Below are 22,708 nucleotides of genomic sequence, written 5' to 3'. Positions count from 1 at the left end.
AACCCAGCCAGGGCAGACCATCAGAAAGTTACTAAGTAAAGCAGAGCCTCAGAGTATCGATGGTAAAAAAAAATGGCTGTGGACACAGACACAGCATTCAAGGGAGGAAGAGCTTGCAGGGAGGGCTCTGGTGGTCAGGAGAGGCCTTATGATATGGTGACATTTGAACAGAGACATGAAGGGGGGAGCTGTGTGCATCTCTGGGAAGAGCATTGCTGGCTGAGTGATAAGCTTTTGCAAAGGGCCAGAGGCTGAGCAGACCATGTACAGCTATGAGCTGTCTCTGTGCTGGGGCCATGTGAGCTGGGGGAGAGGTGAGGAAGTTTGGGGGCAGTAAGGTCCTCTGTCAGGACTGTGGCCTTTGTCAAGGACTCTGCTGAGCAGAGCAGGAGCAGGACGTGTCCGTCTCATGGCTGTGCTGGGTGTTCAGTCTATTGACTGTAGGGCCCAGGGTGGGAGCCGGTGAAGGGGATGGGCAAAGAGGATCAAAGGACAGACAGTACTTCGAAAGAAATTCATTGGTACAGAGGCCAAAACTGAGATCCTACCCAGCTTTGAAAACAGATGAACCAGAATATCATCCTAAAAATGGAACAGAGGAGGTAAGAGACCTTGAACCAAATCCCCCTTCCAAGTTTCAAAAGATGTAAGATATGATAAACAAAAGTGCACTTGTGCCTTCTAGAGAAAGTCCTCTCTGGGCCACAGCTCTGGGAAGAAAGAAGCCAAATCCCACTTCTCAGGGCACCTGGGGACTTCCCTCTTGGGGTTCCCTACAGCCTGACTCTCAGTCCTGGGGCCCAACAATGGGGCACAATTATATCAACCAAAGCTGGTTACAGACAGAGTTGTATTATGCTACTTAATAACCCCTCTATTGTATGATAATACTATGCTTGGGCAAAAAGCATTTTAGCCTACTTGTAGTTTACATTTTCTTACTTCTTAAAAAAGATTGAAAACAAGTCGCCTCTGTGCTGTCAGGAGGGGCCACCTCCTCCTACCCTCGCACCCCTACTGAAAGTCACAATTAGGCCAAGACTTTCTTCATTGTACTTCAAAGAACAGGGCACAGTCAGATCGGCATTTTAAGTGGAGAAGGAGCTTACTGCCTCCCCCTGAATAAAGGGGATAGCTTTTACTCTGAGAAAGGTGGTGTATAATTAGCCTGGTATTTGTGTTGGATGAATGCTAAATCCCCCCACTTTATTCTCAGAGAAATAATCGTTCCTGGGGCCCTCAGTGTGGTTGAAGGACCAGCCACATTCTCCAGCCTCCCTTCTGGCAACGGTCCCCCAGGAAGGCAGGATCACTCCCACCTGGCATAAGAACAGGGGAATTGTGGGCAAATGAAGAGGTCAAGGCCCCACATTAAAAAACTAGAAGGAGCAAACCTGAAATTTGTCCAACCCACCACTTGCAGCTCCCTCCCTCTCAGACCCCCACAGTTGCGCCTGACATTTCATCAGCGCCTTCCCTTTATACTTAGAAAAATCCCAACTTTGTGGCCCACCTTCACAGGACCACAAGACAGAGGCTCTGCCCAAAGGGACATTCTTGGATTCCTCTTTGGAATTTCATTCATTCATCAAACAGGCGCTGTGCTGTCTGTCTAGTCTCTGGGTTTCAGAGAGCCTACCCTGACTGATGGCCTCTTGGGAAATCATGGCTGAGTTCCGTCCACAAGGCAGTCTGCACCGGTGACGTCTCTGGACTCACAGCTCCAACTGTCACTCAAGCTGCCACCTCCTCTTGCCTGGAAGGTTGCCAATAGGCAATTGCTGCCATGCGGCCTCCAGCGTTGGGCTGGTCCACATGCCCAAGCCAGAGTGATCTTCCTAATTGGCAAATTGGATCTTGCTGCTTCCCTGTTAAAATGTTATCAGTGGTTTCCCTTTGTACTTAGAAAAATCCCAACTTCTTCTGCTGGGCTTGGTCAGCTCACAGCCCTCGCCTCTGTCTTCTGGTCAGTGCTCTCTGCACCTTCCTGTGCTCCCAGCTCCTCTGCCCCGGCCTCTTACCCAGAGCTTGGTGGCTGGTTCTTCCCATCTAGGTCTGAGGCCAGTCGGTGCAACCCAGGCTCCCCCCCTCCCACCTTGCCTTTTCTTGAAAGCTCTTACTATCTGCTTACTTGTTTCTTTGTTGACTTTTGATTTTCCGGCTCCCACTGGAACACAAAGCTCTCTCCCCGGCTGCTCAAGTCATTCTAGCCAAGTGGCAGGCCCTCAACCAGTCCATGTTGTGGGGTGAAGGGATGAGTGGGTACAGGGGAGAGGGGAGCTGGGCTCTGTCAGGCTTTGGTGTCAGACCAGAGGTTCTGGTCCTCTGTGACTTGGGCAGGTCCGTTGTCTCTGAGCCTATCCTTGTCTATGAATTGTGACACCTCTGTGGCTGAGCTGCATTTGGGATAAAATAAGGTGACATGCAGGAGTGGCAGATGGGCCGAACCAGGGAGAGAGTCGATGAGTTTTCACTTTCCTCTTCTCTCGCAGAGGTGCAGGAGTGTTCCCTGATGAAAGGAAGGGCCTCTGCTCTTGCTTTAATCATGTTCCCTCTGCCTTTGGGAGCTCATGCACCTTGCCTCCCACCCCCAACATGGGGCGGAGTCTGCCAAGGGCCTTGCCCCTGGGATGCCGGAGGTTTGTGGGTTAACAGGCCTGAAGGCCTGTTCCCTGGAACAGACTGTACCCACACCCAGCTGCTGTACCTGAACCTGGCCACTGGGGAAAAGAAATCTGCAAGCTTCCCTGATTGGAAGCGAGCTGGGCAGGGCAGACTGAAGATGGAGCCATGGGCAGGTGCCAGGTGTGAATTTCAAGGATGTTGTCACCTTCGGGCTGTGCCAGCCCGGGGTGGCCCCTAAGAGCAAGTGACATCTTAGATTCTGCACAGCTCCAGCCCTGGTTGCAGACACTCGGGTTTGGAAGAAACCATTGAGAAGCACTCCCCACCCATCCTCAGGTTCTTCCCAGAGAGCCACGGCCAAGGGAACAACGAGGAAAGAGCCCAGGGACGTGTCTGTTCCGTAGATGGTCATCCCTGCATCTCTCCTGTCGATTTTGATCCTGGATGTTGTGGACTGAATGTTTGTGGCCCCTGAAATCCATGTGTTGAAGCCCCAAGCCCAGTGGGATGGTATTAGGAGGCAGGGCTTCCGGGAAGGGATGGGTTTAAGTGAGGTCGTGAGGGTGGAGCCCTAGTGATTGTGTCCTTGTGAGAAGAGGAGGAGACACCGTGCAGTTTGTCCTCTCTCCCCCATATGAGGACACAGCAAGCACGTGGCCACCTGTGAGTAGGAAGAGGACCCTCACCAGGAACCAGATCTGTCAGTGACTTGACCTTGGACTTTCCAGACTGCAGAATTGTGGGAAATAAATGCCCATTACTTAAGCCACTGTCTGTGGGGTAAGACGCTGAGCAAAACCTATATCCCTGTAACACCCGCCGATTGCTCCTCTGCCCCCTCCAGGATCACAGAAAGCCAGTGTCCCTCTCTGGGTGGGAAGCAGAGGGGACCCAGTTCCTCCTCCATTTCTGTGGTCTCCAAGATAGGCCTCATAATAGAGTGGGTGAGGGGCCCCCGGAGAGACCTTGTGACCAGGAGGAGGCGTCTGCCATCTGAGGGGTTCAGGGAAAGCTACATGAACGACCGCTCTCTCTATCGAAATTATGTCCAGAGACCCATGAAGCTAGCCGACACCAGCGTGACCCAGGAGAGGTGGTTCAGACCCACAGTGTCTGCAGCCCTGGGCTTGGTGAAGTCTGCGCCCCAGTGAGGCAGGCTGGGCCCCGTCCTCAGGCTTACCGCTTTCCCGTGGAGATGCAGACGTAGCTTTAGCATGAAAGATGAGACCACTCCCCACAGTGGCAGTGCCTTGCTGCTGCTCCTCAGGGCTGGTGACAGTCGCGATGGTAGCGCTGGCTCCTGGCACTCCTGTCCTGCTTCCTCTCTCAGAGGCTCTTGGAATTTAAGTTGCACTTTCTCGTTGAAGGATAAGTTCATCACTCCTCTGGAGGGCTGAAAAGGAGGTGTGAGTGGCTCCATTTTAAAGATGAGAAAGGCAGGTGCAAGTAGGCCCTGCCCACCCGCACTGGTGACCCAGGCTGAGCCCAGGCTCCTGGCCTGTTTCCTCATCTGCGAAAGGAGGATGTTGGCCTAGGTGGCGTCATAAGCGTTTCCACCCCCTGCTCCTCTCTGCCTTCCACCCTGGTGGATGCTGGCACACTGTGCCCCAAGTGACAACAGCCTCCTAAACGGCTCATCTTGCCAGGAGACATCTAGCTCTGGGAACGCTCCCTGCCTGGAATAAATGGACGTGAGCTCTCCTGGGAGAATGCAGCACCCCCCCCAGGCAGTCCATTGTCACTTCTGATTTAACCAAATGAAGCACAGTAAAAACCAGGATTTGCATCCTAATCTCATAATTACATTAGTGCCAGCTCCAGAGAGGTGGCAGCCCCTCGGTCCCAGCATTCGGGCCTCACAGATGGCACACAGAACGTTCCTTTTCCAGACAACTTGGTTTGGTCATTATCCAAGTGGGAACTTGAACTTCATGGAAGGGCTTTTAGATTCCATTCAGAGACTATTTTGAGACTTCAGGGATTAGATAAAGGATGGTGAGAGCTATTTACAGTCTTTAGCCTGAGACAAATGAGGGAAGCTGCAGACCAGAGAGGGAAAGGGACTCACCCAAGGTTACACAGCACAAAACTAGGCCAACCCATACCCCAAACCACATGGTTTTCTTCTTTTCCTTTCAGTTCAGTAGATCTAGAAAATGTCGGAGTTTAATTACAAATCTAACTATAGTTCACTAGGTTGTTTTTTAAACTCTTTGGTTCAATTAAAAAAAAAAAATAACTGAATCGTCTTTGGGTTAGGTACACTTGCTGGCTCCTAATGTGGTTTAGTTCAAGTCCTTGGACCAAAACCAACCATATGTGAGTGGATTCCCTGGTTTGGCTTGTTCTGAGGAGGGAGCCAGAGGCCTGTCCCGGGGTAGGCAAATGCCATCCTCCCAGCACAGTGGCACTGGGTGGCCAGGAGGGATTAGGTCACGTCATGCTGAGTGAGACTGGGCAGCAGAGCAGCATGCTGGCAGCTCCTGAAAGGCGATGTCTCCATCTGTTCTACAGACCCCTCTCAATTTCCTTCCTGTTGGTGGCCATACCATGTCTCCTGGGAGATGGTGGCTCTTCATCTCCCAGTCAATGGGAGCTTGTCACTGCCCAGGAAATGGGGCAGAGGGGCACACCCTGGGCTTCAAGGTCAGTGGGGGCCTGAAGAAGGGAATGTGGGTCCATCTTGCCAATGTGGACGCAGAAGTCGATGAGAAAGTTCTTGCCTGAATCTGAGAAGCTGAAGGCAGGTCAGCCCCAAGTTCTAGTCCAGTCCTCTCTCCCCACCGGCCACTATGGAGGTGCCAAGGGGGCAGCCAGCTGTCTTGCTATTCGTTGGCTCTGGCTCTTTGTAGCCGCTCGCTCAATGCTTCCCTTTCTTTGGCATCTGCTGTTTCTCCTGGAAAGGCGATGGTAACGCTCATATTCTTGGAAGCTTCCACGAGTGGCGGTAGACTCAGTTTATGGAGCCAGCTGGTGGGCTCGCTCCTCGGCTGGCCTGGGCAGGAAGTGCTGTCCCTCCCTGCTGACAATTGGCTTTTGCTCTCTCCAGCCTCGGGGGAGCTTCTTGGCTTTCTTGGGGAACTTCTAGAGGCGTCTGGGGCAGGGGCAGCCCCAGCTTTGCTGGAGGCGCTGAGCTGGCATCCAAGAAGCTGGCAGAGAAGATGGGTCCCGAGGCAGGATAGTGCCCACCAGTGCCTCTCAGGTGGCAGAAAGTAGGAGGAAGGAAGGTAGGAAGCAGAGAAATAGGTGGAGTGAGGAAGTCCCCTGAGTCCCCAGGTCAGAGTAAGGGTCAGCCTAGAAAACTGTGAGAGGGACAGAGTGGCCCCTGCTACCCTTTCCGCCTCCTCCCCGCCTCCGGTACTTGGCCTGGAAGAGGGCCTGTGAGGGAAGGCTGTGAGGGAGGCCAGCACAGGGAAGGAGCAATCAGGCCACAGAGCCAGATTTCTCTGGGACATAGCCAGCCTCATTTCTCTCCGGCCTCAGTAGTCTTCATCTGTGAGGGCAGTGGGTCAGGCTCCTGCTGCGCATCCTCTCTAGCTTCCCGACATTCTGTGCAAAGTGAGATGGAGGGGGTGATCTTGTTTGGTTTATGTCTAAGAAGTAATGTTCTAACGGTAGGAAGGGGATTGGCACCCTGAATTTGGACCCCCTTAGCTGACACTGCAGTACACCTGCTCCTGGCCACACCACCACAGGCTTGGCATGTGTGCAGTGACTATCTGATGCCTGAATAATTGGAGGCTCCCTCTCTTCTTGGATGGCCCCGAGACTTGACTAGTGTGCTCTGATTGCCGTGGCAAAATACCACAGACTGGGTGACTTAAATAGAAATTTGTTTTCTCACTGTTCTGGAGGCTAGAAGTTCAAGATCATGGTGCTGGCAGGGTTGGTTTCTGGTGAGGGCTCCCCTGCTGGCTTGCAGACAGCCGCCTTCTGACTGTGTCCTCACATGGCCTTTCCTTGGTGCCTGCATATGGAGAAAGAGAGAATTCTGTCATGTGCGGACCCTCACGCTGTAACTTTATTTAACCTTCATCACCCCATTAAAGGCCTTATTTTCACATAGCCATGCTGGGGTTAGAGCATCAGCATATGGATTTTGGCAGGGTCGGGGGGACACAATTCAGCCCGTAACAGTTGCCTTCTTGTGTCCACGTGTGGTTGTACTTTGGTCTGTGTCTGTGTCCTAATCTCTTCTTTTGTTGGCTTAGAGCCCAACTGCATGACTGCATTTTACCCTAATTACCTTTTTAAAGACTCTGTCTCCAAATATAGTCACATTCTGAGGTGCTAAGGGTCAGGGTTTCAGCATACAAATGTGTTTGGGGGAAAGGTTTGGGCATACTTCCCCTGTGGCAGACTCCATTTCTGGGAGTGACTTCCCTGTAGATGGGATGAACTGTATTCTTGGGGGTTATGAAGGGAGAAGTTGTGGAGAACTGATGGGATCCCGGACCAAGTCACCCAGCTGTGGGGTGGTGTTGGATACCCCTACTTGTTTTAGAGCATAGCAGGGGGAGGGGTCTGAAATGCCATTGCCAGCCACCACCTTTGCTCTTGTTTTAGTGTTTCTCTGTCCTGTGTGGAGGGATAATACCTTAAGCCACTATCAGGGTGAATGAGCTTGATGTACTCCTCTCCTCTGTGACAGAGGGATTTGAGGAGTCTAAGTCCTGACTGCACAGGAAGCGGGAAGGACCCGGGGTGGGGAGGTGGGCTCCAGGTGGGCCATTGGGGCATCTTGGGGTGGGGACCTGGCTGAACTGTACCAGTGGGGACTCTGCACCCAGTTGAGCAGGTCTAAGCAGCGGTGATGCCTTGAAAGCTGAACTTGGTCTGTGGGCTGACTTTCTAGGACCTTCCCTGGGGACCGACTGCGGCCTCATAGTGCACTGCAATGGAGTCACCACACTCACTCATTCATTCATTCATTCATTCACTCGCTGATTCGTTCATTCATTCATTCACTCACAGAAATTAACTGGCGTCAGCTGTGAGTCAGGCCCCACGTGAGCGAGTCTCTGCTTATCAAGAGTGCGTGGTCCTGTGATGGAGACAGAAGGAAATACAGAAAAGCAAAACAAAGAACAAAAACCTCCAAGTCATAATGGGACAGGTGCCCCGTAACAGGTGTGAGTGAGGACAGGAACAGAGGGGAGTATGGACTAGGCCTAGGGGCTTGGAGGTGGCAGGAGGCCCTTGGAATGACTTCTCAGAAGTGATGCTCAGACTGGGGTGTGAGTGACATGGGGAGTTAATTAGCTGGAGGGGAAGGACATCCGAGGAGTCCCTGGGGCATGAGCAGAAGCAGCAAGGGGGAGTTTGCTTGGGAACCTTGAGACGACCAGGGAGGAGGTGCTGGAGTGGGTGGGTTAGGAGTCAGGAGCCCCACTGCTTCTCTGGGTCAGCCTGGCGTGGGAGGACCATCAGCCACCCCAGCATGGTATGCCGTGATGGACCTTACAAGGCAATATTGCATTGAAATAAACACCCAGGGCTGCCTGGAAAGAGGAAGTGTCCCATATGGGCAGAGCAGACCATTGGTCCTACCTCCATTACGATGTACCTTGGATAAGATTCTCTGCACCCCATTTCTTCTGCAAAGGAAGAGACCCAGACCAGCTTTATTCCCATGTTTCCAGCCTCTCTATAGGTGTCTGTCAGACAAAATCAGAATCACATGGCTTGGGTTCACCCCCCCCCCAGCTCTGCTGTCTGCTGCTTATGTAACTTTAGGCAAATAACTTCCTCAGGCCTCAGTTTCTCCATCTGTAAAATGGGACTGTGATAGAATATACCTCACTGGTCCTGTTAAATGAGCTAATACCCGTGGCACACTGAGACCTGTGTCTGACATAGAGTCTTCACTCGATAAATATTGCCTTACAAAGGCAGAGGGAGAATCTGAGGAAAGATTAACAAAGTTGGAGAAGTTATACTTCTCGTTTTCAAAACTATAATAAAGCTTTCAAGACGTTGTGGTAGTGACATTAGATATATAGATCGATGGAGCAGAATTGTCCAGAAAGAAATTCTGACATGTGTGGGCAATTGATATTTGACATGAGTGTCCAGACCATTCAGTGGAGATAAATAGTCTTTTCATCAAATGGTGCCAGGACGACTGGGCGTCCACACGTGAAGGGCATGTTGATCTTTCCTACTGTGCTGGTGGGAAGTGAGGCTATGTTTGGGAGCTGGGCCCTGGGAGGTCCAGTCACAGGCCAGGGCTTGGGCCACCCGTGATCTTGCTCCTACTTCTTCAAGACTATTTGGCGACCTGCCGCAGGCGCCTCCCCTGCCATTTCCTCCGGGCCCCTGGAGAGCAATGCCATTTCAGGCCTCAGATGTGCACCCTGAGCCCGCCACCCTGGCTCAGCTGATGTCAGGCAAGCTGGAGAGAAGACTAAAAATAGCCCCAACTTAGTGCGCTGTGCTCTGGGGCCGAGCAGCAGCCGGGCCTTCCACCTTTCCTCAGCGCTGAAGGCATCACAGCTGGAGGATGCGTGTGCTTCGGGGGGAGGGGAGGAGCGCAGGGGTTTTCCAGGGCCAGCCAGGCTGTGGAAGGTTCTGGAATCCATGTTCATGCTGAGAGCCTGTGAAGTAGAGGCTGTGGCCACTGCCAGGGCCACAGTGGAGCACTCTTCCCAGCTGTGCAGGCTTGGTGGCCCCTGAGCCACGCAGACGCTGCATTTTGCATTTAGGGTGGTTTTGGCAGAGTCTGAAGGTGGGACTTGTGCACTGCCCTTCAAGAGCTGAGACGCTCTTTCAAGATGGGGAGATTACCCTATCTCTCTGAGCTGTATTTGATGGCCCCAATAGTTTGTTTCTGTCTTCTTCATCCATCCAGGGAGCAGTGGGAAACCCATCTCATTGTGGCACTAGCCTGCCACACTGGCGTAAGCCCTCTTTGTGTTCAACCCCAAGCCTTCCTGCTTTCATTTAGCTCATACCCTGGCTGCCTACCTATCTCGTGTATTTGAAGTTAGAGTCATAGGAGCTCTTGGACAAACACCAGCTCTCCATCTGGGCAAGGGCCAGATTTGCTTTAGCACCCTCTGAGTGGCTGTCCCCCATGGCAGGATTAAAATCTGATCGGAGAGGCACATCTGCATTCCCCCGGCACAGAGCGGGTGTAAGGGGAACTCTGATGGCGCAGGAGAGAGGTCTCCACAGCTTGGAAACAGGGGCATGAACCACAGCCAAGCAGAGAGAGGCTTAAATCTGCATTTCTAGTGCAGGCACACCCTTTACCCCTCTAAGCCTCAGTTTCCTCATCCATAAAATGGGGCTAATAGATTAACTCCTAGGGTTGTCAGCAGGAGTAAATGAGGAGGCACTTGGCAAGGGAGGAGGGATGAGAGGAGGACAGGAGAACGTCATGTCCCCGCGTCAGAAGTTAGAAGCACCTGGGCATGAATCCCAGCAGTGACGTCCTTGAGCACCTCTTACTCCCGAGGGAGCCTTTCTCTGCAGACGACCATATGGTTTTCAGGAGGGTTAAACAAGTTCCTGTGTGCAGAGTGCTGACGTGGTGCCTGGCACATCAGAAGACCCCAATAAATGGGGACCCTTAAGAAGTGGACAAGGGAAGGAAATCCTTTAACCTGGGCAGGGAGGAGGCATGTGGAGCACAGCTTGGCCCTGCTCAGGGATGAGTTTCCAGGCAGAGGGAACAGGAGCAAAGACAGAGAGAGGCACCTGGAAGGTCTGGGGATGAAGGGCCATCACCTGTGGCCCCCGAGAGAGAGGCAGGGAAGGCAGGTCGTGTCAACCACAGGAGACTGGTCCCGTGAGTGCAGAGGCCATGGGACCCTCCCAAGTTGCTAAATCTGGGTTAGCCTTGATTTCATCATCTGTAAAATGGAACTGATAACGACAGTAACTGCCAGTCTGTCTGGGAGGCATGCGCGGGCTTCCTCTGTAGAGCTCAGCCCTGTCCTGCTGGGCACAGCTCAGGTGCCAGCACCCCGAGATCTGCAAATGGTGTGGAGGAGCCAGAAGGACCTGCGCTTTATCCTGCGGCTCGCTGCTGAGCTAGGCCCCAGGGAGCAGCCACCAGAGCGCTGACCTGGGCAGAGGGTCAGTGTCAGGCAGGTGGGAGAAGAGCTTTTCAGAACGGCAGCCTCTGAGCCTACCCACCATCGCCCAGCGTGGCGCTCCCTGGCTGAGCCCCAGAAAGGCCAGATCTGGGACGTGGTCACACATGGACAGAACACACAGGAAGGAAACGCTTAGAGAACGCATCAAATGAGGATGAAGCTCTCACGAGGTCTGGACGCCTTTGCTGCTACCATGGACGGGTCAGCCCTCCCCAGTAGGCTGAGCACAGGGTGAGGGACAGGGGAGTCGTGCAACCAGATTGGGGAAATTGGGCAATCAGTGAGCTCTTGGGTGCTTTGGTGGCAGCTGGCTCAGCTTGTCCTTGTTAACAGGCAGTGTGTCATCAAATTTGGAACCCCCCAGATCCACTCGCTTCCCGTTTGACTAGTAATTTGAGCCTCTCTGCCTTCTCTCAGAGGTGGTCCACAGCTGCTGAGAAGGGGACCCCGGGGCTGGATGAGGGGGTTGGCTGTTTTCCCTGTTTCTTTCCAACCTCCCTGCAGAGTATATGGGGACAGCAAATGTCTGGGAGCAGGCAGCACTGGGGACAGAGGGAGGCACACACAGGAAGTTCCCCCAGCAGGCTGGGCTGGCCGTAGGTGCATGGTCTGCAGGTGGGGGCTAGGATGTGTGTGGCGTGCACACATATTTGGTAGTTCGTGTGTGCATGTGCTCTGTGCGACACAGTGTGTCTACAAGGAGTGTGACCCTGTGGGTGGATGTGTGTCATGTGGAGCAGCCTGTGTGCAAAATGTGTGCATAATGTGTGTGCAGGTGCGTAGGCATCTGTGTGTGGTATGATTGTGTGGAGTGTGTTCGTGGGGGAGGCTGTGTGTGGGTGCAGGTGTGTGTGTGTGTGTGTGTGTGTGTGTGTGTCTGAGAGACAGAGTGTCTACCCCGCATCTACCCGAGATAAGGATAAAGGCACTGGTGGCCTTCAAGACATGGTTACATGTCTGCAAATGTGACAAAAGTACAGAGGCGTTTTTAAAACATCAAAGAGCCCTTCAGGTGGGTGACTGTATTATTATTAGCTTCAGAGAAAAGGTGTGCTCTGCCTTTGAGGCTTTCCAGTTCTTTCTAGAAAGAGCTTGAACAGTTGGTCATGAAGGGGTCAGAGTGGCCCCACAGACCTGGCTGCAGGTGGCAGAGGCAGCCCTGGAGGCCATCAGAGCCTTCCAGCTGCTGTGGCCTTGGGCCTTAGATCCCCCTTGAAGAGCCGGGCTGGGGGCAGGTTGCAGTCACTGCCTTCCACAGCCTGCTGGCTGGTGGTCTCAGGCCATTAGTCACTGCCTGGTGCACAGGAAGCCAGAGCAGGCCTGCCCACTCCCACTCTAGCCACCTCTGTGCTCAACCCCTTTGGAGGCAACCAGGCCACATGGTCACAGACTGGGGGCTGTGAGGCCAGGAGGCTGGGCTGAAGTGGCCTTGCCACCTGGGCCAGTGAGCAGGTATCTTTCAGGTCCTCTGTGAGTTTAATTTTGGTGTAGGCTGGGGCCTGTCCTTGGAGATTAGGGTCCCACAGGGTAACAGATCTTCACCAACAGCTGAGTACCCAGGTCAGCAAATGCCAGTTCCACATCCCCGAAGGGGTCCTGGTGCCACTCACAGAGCTGATGTGAGTGAGGCCAGAGGCCTCACATGGGCTCTTGATAAGTGCTCCTGACCTGTGACTGCTGGAAGCTTCCCTTTGAGTTGGAGTTGCCACACTATCTCCCTGTTCCTGCCCCCAACCAGGAACCTGGCAGACAGGGCTGAGGCCTGCCTGGGAGAGGTGGAGTGAGGAGGGGCTGGAGAAGGGCTGCTGAACCAGGGGGAGGCTGTGGGCCAGGAGGGAAGGCAGGAGAGGGAGAAGGAGTCTGTTGACAGGCCCTGGAGGGGCCCCCATGTCGTGAGGCAGGGATAAAGGGCCCCTCCTCAGACCGTTACCCACTGAGTCACTCCTGGGAGTAACTGTGCCCCCTCACCTCCTCCCTGCGTGTTGAGAGACCCAGTCATTGTGGCAGTGGGGACCACACCTGTGTCCTGCTTGGCCTCAGCCATGGCCTTCCATTCCTACAGAGCCAGTGGTCTAGGATCCAGACGGACAGCTGAGTGCTGACAGCATGGACTAGCCCAAGGGAAGAGGGTGCCCTTGCAATAGATTTCTAGTGGAAAGACTCAGGGAGTCTGGGCCACCAACCAGCTGAGGGGCAAATCAGTTTGCTGGCTATAGGCTAACTGGCTTATTACAAAGAGGAAGCCTGTGATATCTCAAGGTGCAGACCTCGCTTACTGTGTACAACTTCCCTGTGTCCTGGGTACACACACTGCTGCCGACCAAGACAGGCACCCTGGGGGTGGGAAGACAGTGGCTGGCAAGAGCTTGGGAGCCCTGTGAGGAGGGCAGGAGCTACATTGTGAGGTTTTTGTCAGTTCTCCTCCCAGGATAAGCATCTTCAGGTGCCCATGAAGAGCTAAAGTGAGGGATCTCTTCTATAGAACTCAGCCTCTGCAGGGGTTTGCTTTGTCTCTTAGAGGGTCATGAGATTTATATCTAAGAATTGTACTTTTTGGAATTAATTTAAATGATACACATTAAAAAATTTTAATTTACAACTCATTAAAGCTTGTAGAAATGCAATCAATTTTTATATGCTGACCCTAAATTGTGAGACTGGGCAAAATTTACTAAATAGCTCTATGAGATTTTTTGTGGATTCCTTAGGATTTTCAATCTAGGCAATCATGTCATTTGCAAATAGGGACAGGTTTACGTCTTCATTCGCAATGTAGATTTACTTTTGGTATTTATTTCTTTTTCTGGATTTATTGCATTAACTGAGATTTTTAGTATGATGATGTTGAATACAGGTGGTGAGAGGAAACATCATTGCCTTGTTCATGATCTTTAGACAAAAGCATTCAGCCTTTTATCATTAAGTATGATATTAACTGTAGGATTTCATGATTGTTCTTAATTTACATCAGGTTAGAAAGTTCTCATCAATTTCTAGTTTTCTGAGTTTTTTTTTGTCATGAATAGATGCCAAATTCATTCATTCTTTTTCCTGTATCCATCAATGTGACATCGATTATTAATGTCATAGATTACATTGATTAATTTTTCCAAGATAAACCCTAGTTAGTGCTGGCATGTCATTCTTTCTATTACTGGATTTGATTTGCTAATATTTTGTTGAGGGGTTTTACATTTATGCTTATGATGGAAATTATAGTTTTATTTTTTTCTACCATGTTTATCTGGCTTTAGTATCAGAGTAACACTGGCCTCATAAAATGAAGGGGAAAGCATCCCTTTCTTTTTATTTCATGGAAAAAGAATGTGTAGAGTTGGGGTTGTTTCTACTCTAAGAGTTTGATAGAACTATTTTTTTTAAGAGGAGTTCTATAAGTTTCAGGCCCCAGCAAACCTGGACTCATCCCTATTTGAGTGTGGGTTGTTCTCCACAGAAGAGATTTCAACATACTGTTTATGCACGTGTTATAAGCAGCAGCTGGGAAATGTAGGTCTAGACAGGCAAACCTGTTCAGCCTCCTGCCTCTTGCAGAAATCACTTATTTTCTACCCCAGCCAGTCTTGGACAGAGTCACAGTGAACTCCCAGTGGAGCAGCATAGTTTGGGCAAGACCTTCCCTGATTTGCCTGAACCAGGGCTGCCTGTGTGGCTTTGGGGAAGTCACTTAGCCTCCCTGAACCTCAGATGAGCTAACATAAAAAAGATGACTTTTTTTCTGTTTCCCTCCAAATGCTGATATAAAAATGGAAATATTCCCAAAGGACTAGGGATGACTCCCGGAGGCTGGGACAAAGTTCCATGGCTTACAAAGTAAGGGGAAGAGATAGGATGGGAGGACTTCAGCAGGATGGAGGACAGCAGGACGGGGAGCAGTGACAGATGCCGTCTGTGCAGGGACTTGTTGCCCCCTGCTTGTCCTCACAGGAATTATCTTATTGGAGCGCTCTGTGACCCTCTGCAGAAGCACAGGTGCATTCCTCCATCCAGTGTGTCCTGGGCCCTGCTCTGGACTTGGCATTTTATAGATAAGGAAGCTAAGGCCCAGAGAGGTTAGAGCATGTAACAGCCATGGGCAGAGCTGGAAGGGAGCCCAGGTATTTATTTGGAGGCAGACTGTGCTTTTCGTTGCTGCGCAAGTTAGACTAAGTTCAGAGGTAGGGGGACAAACGGCGAGGGGACAGGAGAGCTTTGGCCCTGATGCCAGGCTGCTTGGTTCCTTATGTAGCTGGGGCAAGTGAGGGACAGGCCTCCCTTGGTCCCTCTGTTTGCCGTCTGTGAAGGAAGGCTGTTCGTGCACCTGCTGCTAGGTTTGTGGTGAGGATTAAATGAGTTAATATGTGCGGAACGCTCAGAGCATGGCCTGGCACACGCGAGCGCCACACAGACATTGGCATTGTTAGCCATGATAGTGCCAGGCCCTCCTTTGTGCTCTGTGAAACCATTCATTCAAAGAAGGATGAAATTATAAGATGTTGGTGTCCTGCTCACTCCCCCCACCCCGGGACGTGTGAATAGCAAGGGCCCAGCCTTGGGAGGTGACTTGCCAAGGCCATGCAGTCAGGCAGGCCACGGACCCAGCCCAGCTTTCTTGAGTCCCTGCCCCGTGAGAACACGTGGCCTCGTGCATTTTGTGATCTTCTGCTCCCGAGGAAGAGCTGGCTCCACAGGAGGTGACACACGCTGTGGAAGCAAACCCAGGAAGAGAGGCTTAGGTGTCTCCCCTCCTGAGCCACCTTCGTAGGGGCAGTGAGCTTTTGGGAACTTGCCAGGGTGGGGAGAAGGTGGAGCTGTGGAAGAAAGGCAGCCAGGGTTGCCAGCCTGTGTCCCCTCCCTTTCCCTCGGAACTGGGCAACTCCCGGGGCATCGTGCACCGTCGCCCGGGAGGGCTTAGGCCCGCAGGCTTGAGATCACTGCGCGAGCAGCCTCCGGGGACGCTTAGGGTCTGGCGCCACCGTGTGGCCGCGGCCAGAGTCTGTCTCTACAGAGGGGCTGGAGGCCCGGCAGCAAAGGGCAGCTGGCAGGGTGCCCTCAGAGTCGCCCAGATGAACTGTGGACTTCACATGCGGAAAACAGAAACCTTAGGGGGGAAGCGGCCCCGCCCAGCTGCTTAGAGCACAGGTGCTGCTTGTTCCCTTGCAGATGCCAAGGGGAGTCGGGAGGAGGAAAGAGGAAACCCAGATCCTGAGGACGGCAGCGTCAGCGTGTTGGCCAGAGCTGCCCGATCCTCCCGCGCAGGGCAGGGCTTAGTGCAAGTGATGGCAATGAACAAGGGCGGGGCAGAGGCCCCAGTCCTAGCACCAGCTCTGTCCCACAGTCACTGAGTGGCCGAGGCAGGCGTCCGCTCATGCTCTAACACTAAGGTCCTCACCTGTAGAGTTCGGGTTGGACTGGGTCAGCATCCAGACCTGATTATATTCCAAACCAGAACCACTCAGTTGTCAGTTGGGGGCCCAAGGACTTTAGGATGGGAGGGGAAGTTGCAGGAGGCAGAAGGGGGTAGGAAGGGTGTAAGTGTTTGCTTTGAGGCCTGGAGATCAGGAGCCCTGAACTGGACTCTGACTTGGCTCCTGCAGGGTGAGGACACTGTGCGCACTGGTGACCCAAAGACATGCTATCCAGACTTGGTTCTGATGCGACCCTGACGCACTCCAGGCCCCAGTGGCTGTTTGTTAATCATCTCGGGAATGAGAGGCTGACTTTGCCCACTTCCACCTGGGCTTTTCCCACACCTGGGACATGCTCATGAAAGAGATTGTAGGCTGGCTTCCCCTGGATTCTGGGCACACTGTCTTCCTTTGCCCTGGTCTTGGTGGGCAGAGGAGCTTGGGGGTTGGGGAAAATGGAGGGTAGAGGGGTAGAACCCTGCTCCTTCCACCCTGCTAGGGCAGACCTAGGTCAACCTAAGTGCTGGCATTACCAACCTAAGACCCAGACGGATAGGCTTAGCTCTGCCCATATAATCATTCCTCTAGCAGCCAGGCCACTCGTGAGGCTAGAGGAGGCAGGGTTTGTGGTCTAAGTGTACCCCTGAGAACGTAGATTTGTGGTCTGGTCCCTGTGGTATTGTGTGCTGCAGGTGCTGTATGTGGGGAGAACCGAGTTTGGGAACACAGGTACTAGCTCTGATCCGCCAGGTGCACAGCTCTTCTGGATCCCTCAGCCAGCACACCCTTGTCCCCCGACGCTCTGCCTTCCCCAGCCGCTGTCACATCCTATCAATTGGGCCCTTCTATCCACCTTTCATTCTGGGTCTGACCACCACCCAGCCTTGCTCAAACCGCTGATGACAATGTCTGCTCACAGGGCCCCTCACCCACGGTCACTGTTGCTGTCACCTCTTCTTCCCAGAGGTCTTTCCTTTCAGGCCCCAAATTTGATACTACTTCTCTCACCTTCCTCTCCTGCAGCTCCCGCCCACTTCTCTCTCTGCGTCTCTCTCTCTCTGCCCTCTGTGTCTTCCTCTCTCCCTCTCTCCTTCCTCCTTTTCTCTTCTCCTCCGTCTTCCTCCCTCTCTTTTTCCTGTTCCCTCCCTCTCTTCCTCTCTTCCTCCCCCTTCTCTCTCCCTCTCTCCTTGCCTTGCTCTCCTGTCTCTCTTCCCTCTCTCACCCTTCCTCTCTTTCTTACTTTCCTTTCTTTTCCCCCCCTCTCTCCTTCTCTGTCTCTCCCTCTCTTTTTTCTCTCTCTTTTCCTCTCTTCCTTTCTCTCCCCTCCCCTTTTTTTGAGACAGAGTCTCACTCTGTCGCCCTCTAGAGTGCTGTGCCGTCGCAGCTCACAGCAACCTCCAACTCTTGGGCTTTGGCGATTCTCTTGCCTCAGCCTCCCGAGTAGCTGGGACTACAGGCACCTGCCACAATGCCCGGCTATTTTTTGGTTGCAGTCGTCATTGTTGTTTAGCTGGCCCCGGGCTGGGCTCAAACCCACCAGCTTCGGTGTATGTGGCTGGCGCCCTACTCACTTACCTACGGGAGCTGAGCCCCCCTCTGCCCTTCTTTATCTGCCCCTCTCTGTCTCCCCCTCTTCCCTGTATTTCCTCTCTCTCTTTCCACTCTTATCTTTACTACTCAGGCGTGATGTTTTAGGAGGAACAGTGACATGTCCTAAAACATTCATCCCACAGGACATTTGGGGACACACATGTGGCTCTTTCCGGCTGGCTGTATTATCTGGTTGGTGGTTCCTGTTCTTGAACCTGAAAGACCCACAAAGCCATCCTTTCTGACTCTTTTCTAGCTGGGCCATGCCTCAGAGCACCCAACTGAGTTTAGGTATCTTAACTCCTCTTGCCTGTGGCTTGGAGACATTGCTCCAGAAAGTTCTGGTAAAAATGAGGCTGGGAATATTATATGGACACATGGTGAGTACCCAACCTGTGGGCATGTATCATTTCAGGAATCTCCCCACCCAGCCAGGGCAGCGAGTATTCTTTTCACACACAAAGGAGAGCACAGGACATTGGGTTAGAATAAGGCATCAAGGTCCCTCACTTGGCAAGTGGTGAGTCCAGCCAGGCCTGTTCGGCTGAGAGCCCGGACTCTCCACCTGGATCCTTGCCCCTGCCCTGCTGCTCCCCGACAGGTCCTGGGCGAGATCCACAGGTTTGCACCTGTGTCCTGTGCCATGCCCGAGCAGAGGCTCTACTGCAGGCCCTGGGCCCCCTGCCCCACCTCCCACCATTAAGCCTGTGCAGCGAGGTGGCCTTCCCAAGCTCCCACTGTCCCTGTATGTCACACGTGAAGGTCATACCTATCTACTCATCACCTACATGGCCAGACAGTGAGTGGCTCTTAGTAGGAGCTTCACAAATGTCAATTCCCTTCCCTTCCTTCTCTGGAGCAGTAGAGGTGACAGCACTGCTGGACTGTTCCCCCTGGGACCCGAGAGAGCTCACTTGCCCTCTGGGCTCGCTGAAATGTTCATCTGGCTGGCTCCGGGGGACAATCCAGCCCCTCTCCTGTTACAGATGAACAGAGGCCAGAAGGCGAGGACTCGGGGACTTAGGGTCCCACGAGGTGGGGTCAGATCCCCACCCCCAGGCCTTGGCACCGTGGCCTGGGGGAGGAGGGAGGTCCCAGAGCTACCCCGCCCCCCGTCCTGTGGGAACTTCAGCATGCAGGTGGTGGCTGCTGGCCACGCAGCTCTTGGTTTTAGGGGGACAGCAGGGGACCTCCTGCAGCCCTGTCCCTCGCTCACTGAGCTCTGCCGTCTCTCTCGGCAGGTATATCCGCACTATGTATCTGGGGATTCAGAGCCAGCGTCAGAAGGAACACCAGCGGCGCTTCTACTGGGCCATGATGTACGAATACGCAGACGTCAACATGCTGCGCCTCCTCGAGACCTTCCTGGAGAGCGCGCCCCAACTGGTGCTACAGCTCTGCATCATGATCCAGAGGAACAGCGCCGAGACGCTGCCCTGTGAGTGCCCCGTCCCACCCCCGTGGGGCGCCACCGGCCGCGGGCTTCGCTGTCCTGACCCTGAGCGCGCGGGATGCCCCCACGTCTGCCCCACGTCAGTTCCACGTCAGCCCCACGGCGCCCCGCGACGCCCCCACGTCGGCCCCACGTCAGCCCCACGGCAACCCCACGTCGCCCCCATGACACTCCCACGGCGCCCCCCCCGACGCCCCCACGTCGCCCCACGTAGGTCCCACGTCAGCCCCACGGCGCCCCAGCGATGCCCCCACGTTGGCCCCGCAGCGACCCCACGATGGCCCCACGTCGCCCCTACGTCGGCCCCACGGCGCCCCCACGGTGCCTCGAGGCCCACACCACACGCGACAGCGGCGCAGACATTTCCCGAAACCCGTGCGCGACCTGCTCCGCCTCCCCGAGACCAGTTTGTTCATGTGAGCAGAGCAGAGCCGGGGCCCTGCGTCCCCCAGGCAGGCACTGACGCGGCCTGAGCCTGGGGGGCACGTCTGCGGGACGGGGACCACTGTCTAGAGAGAGCAGTCACATGGCAGCCGCAGGGGTTCACGCATTTGAAGCGGTGGCACTCTGGCTTAACACCACCCTCGTGCTGGAGCTCAGGCAGAGAGTCCTGTCTGTAAAACAGGCTGACTCTGCTGGGGCCCCGGCCGGGAAGGACCAGGGAGAGGAGGGCACGGATGGACACAGCGACAGGTGGGGAGACATTTGCAGGGGTGTCATGGGAAGACGACTTGTCACAGAGGGGAGGGAGCCACAGGGAGAGGTTGTCCATTCAACAGGTGAGAAATACTTCGCAGAGCTATGAACCTACTATCTGGGGGAGGCAGTGAGTTTCTATTACTACGGACAGTCAAGTGGAGAAGCTATTGAAGGGGCTCAGCCCAGAGGTCTCTGACTGTGGGCTTGGTAACCATGTGAAGCCTGGGTATCAAGGCAGTGAGGCTGGAGGGCTGCCATCCGTGCCCTCATCTTCCTGGCTAGGGGGCCTCTTGGTTCTCCTGGGTGGCCTCTTGGACCCTCTCTGCACCCCAGTAGCCCTCAGTGCCACACGCGTTCTCCAGTGGGCCCCCTGGCCGTCTTGGCTGGGCAAGGGCAGCTGAGCTCTGGCCTTTCTCTGAGTGATGCCATCTCCTTAGTGTTTCCAAGTCAGCTGGCTCTTTGTAACTGAGCTTAGGCAAAAAGGGAATTTAAGCTTTGAAGGCCACTGATAGAGTCGCTTAGGCTGTCAAGCTCCATGGCGGTGTCCAGAGCTGTGCTGTGGGCAGGCTCACCTGTCCAGTGGGAACTCAGCTGTCAGGTGAGGGGCACCCTCACTGGAAGCACCCAGCAGAAAAGGGGGCCAGTCCTGCTGGTCCCACAGAGGAGTGGGGAGAGGGGCAGTGGGGCACTTGAACTAAAACAGGGGAAGCTGGGCCTGTGCCTTGCTCTGTGCAGAGGCCTGGAGCCTCAGTTCCACTGCTCAGCAGGCCTTCAGGAAGCATGAGCTGCCCTGGGAAGCAGCCTCAGCCTCTATGCTGTCACAGAAGCAGGAGAGACGTGGGGACTTTCAGCAGTTGGGTGACATCCACTCTTGGGTATCTACAGTCCTCACTGCTAAGAAGAGCCCCAGGCAGCCCAGGGAGGATCCAGCCGCTTGGAGCCACAGTCCAACCAGGGCTTGAGAAAGAGCTGGAAGGAGCCAGCTCCGTATCTCACTCCAGCGGGAGCATCCGGAAGCCAAGCAGGAAACGCCCAAGAAGGGCAGGACTGGCAGCCCATCTGGCCCCTTCCTTCTTGGGTATGTGCACGTGCACACACACGTGTGCTCTGTCACTGGCAGTGGGAAGGACTTGGGAACATGAAGAGCCCTGTGTACGTCCTATCTTCAGGGCACCCCAGGAACCAGGGCATCTGCGTGGGCAGTGGAGCCATGGGAGCCCCTGCCTCACAGGACCTGGGAGGAAAGACCTGGCATTAGCCATCCATGGACAGTGTGTGGCAGTTCAGACAGCATCTCTTGTTCTCAGCACTGAGAGATTCCCTCCCTGATTGATTCTGGAGCAAGACCAGTGTCATGGGGGTGTCCATGAAATGTGCATCTACCAATCCAATCTCCAAGGAGCCCTCATAGAATTGAGACCCCCCTGGGCAATGGCCCCTGCTGCCAGGATGAGGTGCCCAGTGACAGGGCAGTGTCTGGTGCCGTGAGCTCCCTGCTGCTCAGTGAATACTTCACACCCAACCTGCCCTTGAATACCTAGGGCTGCTACTCCCCAGCCCAAGGCAATGATGCTCTTATAGGCAGATTTGCTGGATCTGCAGAGGGGCGCCTTTCTCTCCCTTCTGAGGCCTTGTCTCAAAACCAACCCTACTGTGTGTGACATGCTATCTCAGTCTGTTTGTTCTGCTATAACAAAATGTCTTAGACTGGAGGCTGGGAAGTTCAAGATCAAGGCACAAGCAGATTCAGCTGTCTGGTGAGGGCTGCATCCTCTGGAGAGGGAGAAGGCTTTGTTTTCACATGGTAGAAGGCAGAAGGGCAAGCTAGCTGCATGTGCTGTGCAAAGTCTCTTTGGGGCCTTAATTCCATCCATGAGGGAGGAGCCCTTATGGCCTGATCACCTCCTAAAGGCCCACCCCTAATGCTATCACACCTGAGTTTTGAAGGGGACACGTTTAAACCATGTCAGACTCTTCTTATCTAAACTGCCCTTTGCTGTTTCAGTTTCAAATCCTCCCCACTCTGTACCACCAAGACTGCCAAACTATTCCTCCTTCCATCTTCTTCCCAATCTTTGGCCAGATTCCAAAACCCCAAACAGATGAGGCAGGTGGCAAAGTGACATACAGGTGACTCGGGGCCTGCTCACCACTTATACCCGGCTGTGATTTTGGACCTTCACCTTGTCATGCCCCCTTTCCTCCTTGGTATATTTGGAGAGAGAATAACAATACCTCACTGTCAGGGGAAGCAATGATGTAATGTACAGGTCGAGCCCCACAAGTCTCTAGGGGGCTGTGGTCATCATTTCCAGGGCCCCGTGGGGTGACTTGCATGGGCTGGGCCCCAGGAAGATTTTGCTCCCTTTCTGGCGTTCTGGGTCATCCCTATCCCAGCCCCCTTGATGAGCCTGTACTCCACATAATAGTTTCTCAGATTGTGAATGTAGAGGTCTGGCTGTGAATGCCTTGGCAAGCAAAGTCAGTGGGTGTCCACAAGCAGCAGTGGATGGGTGTTGCTTCCTAACGTTCTTGCATGTGAGGGCCTACTGAGGCCATGGTCTGTAAGAAAGAGCTGGTGCTGATAAGGGGCCATGCTGCCCTGGGAAGCTCCTCCTGGCTTTTCTTTCCCATGTGCCCAAATTTTGGGCCAAATGCTCAAGGGTCAGGTGGGCATTTCCCCAGGTTTGTTCAAATGCAGAACAGAAGTTCTCTGAAATAGGATGTTGTGCTTCAATACATTTGGGAACTGCTGTGCTACACAGAGGTCAGTGATGACCATTGCTGCTGGGTTGTGAGTCCCTAAGCCTAGGACGGGGTCTGCAGTGCTGGGG

The 22,708-nt window shown here is 53.8% G+C and overlaps 1 protein-coding gene across 1 annotated transcript in view; it reads left to right on the top strand.

Moving 5' to 3' along the window:
• XKR6 (XK related 6) overlaps nucleotides 1-22,708 on the top strand; it is a 205,414-nt gene that overhangs the window by 164,209 nt on the left and 18,497 nt on the right. Inside the window, exon 2 of the mRNA XM_053578447.1 lies at nucleotides 18,964-19,160. Within this exon, the coding sequence (XP_053434422.1) occupies nucleotides 18,964-19,160 (197 nt within the window). The remainder of the gene's footprint in view (nucleotides 1-18,963; nucleotides 19,161-22,708) is intronic.

Source organism: Nycticebus coucang, chromosome 24, assembly GCF_027406575.1.
Source record: "Nycticebus coucang isolate mNycCou1 chromosome 24, mNycCou1.pri, whole genome shotgun sequence".
Taxonomy (NCBI): Eukaryota; Metazoa; Chordata; class Mammalia; order Primates; family Lorisidae; genus Nycticebus; species Nycticebus coucang.
The sequence above is the reverse complement of the archived record's forward strand: the minus strand, read 5'-3'. Positions and strand labels throughout refer to the sequence as shown.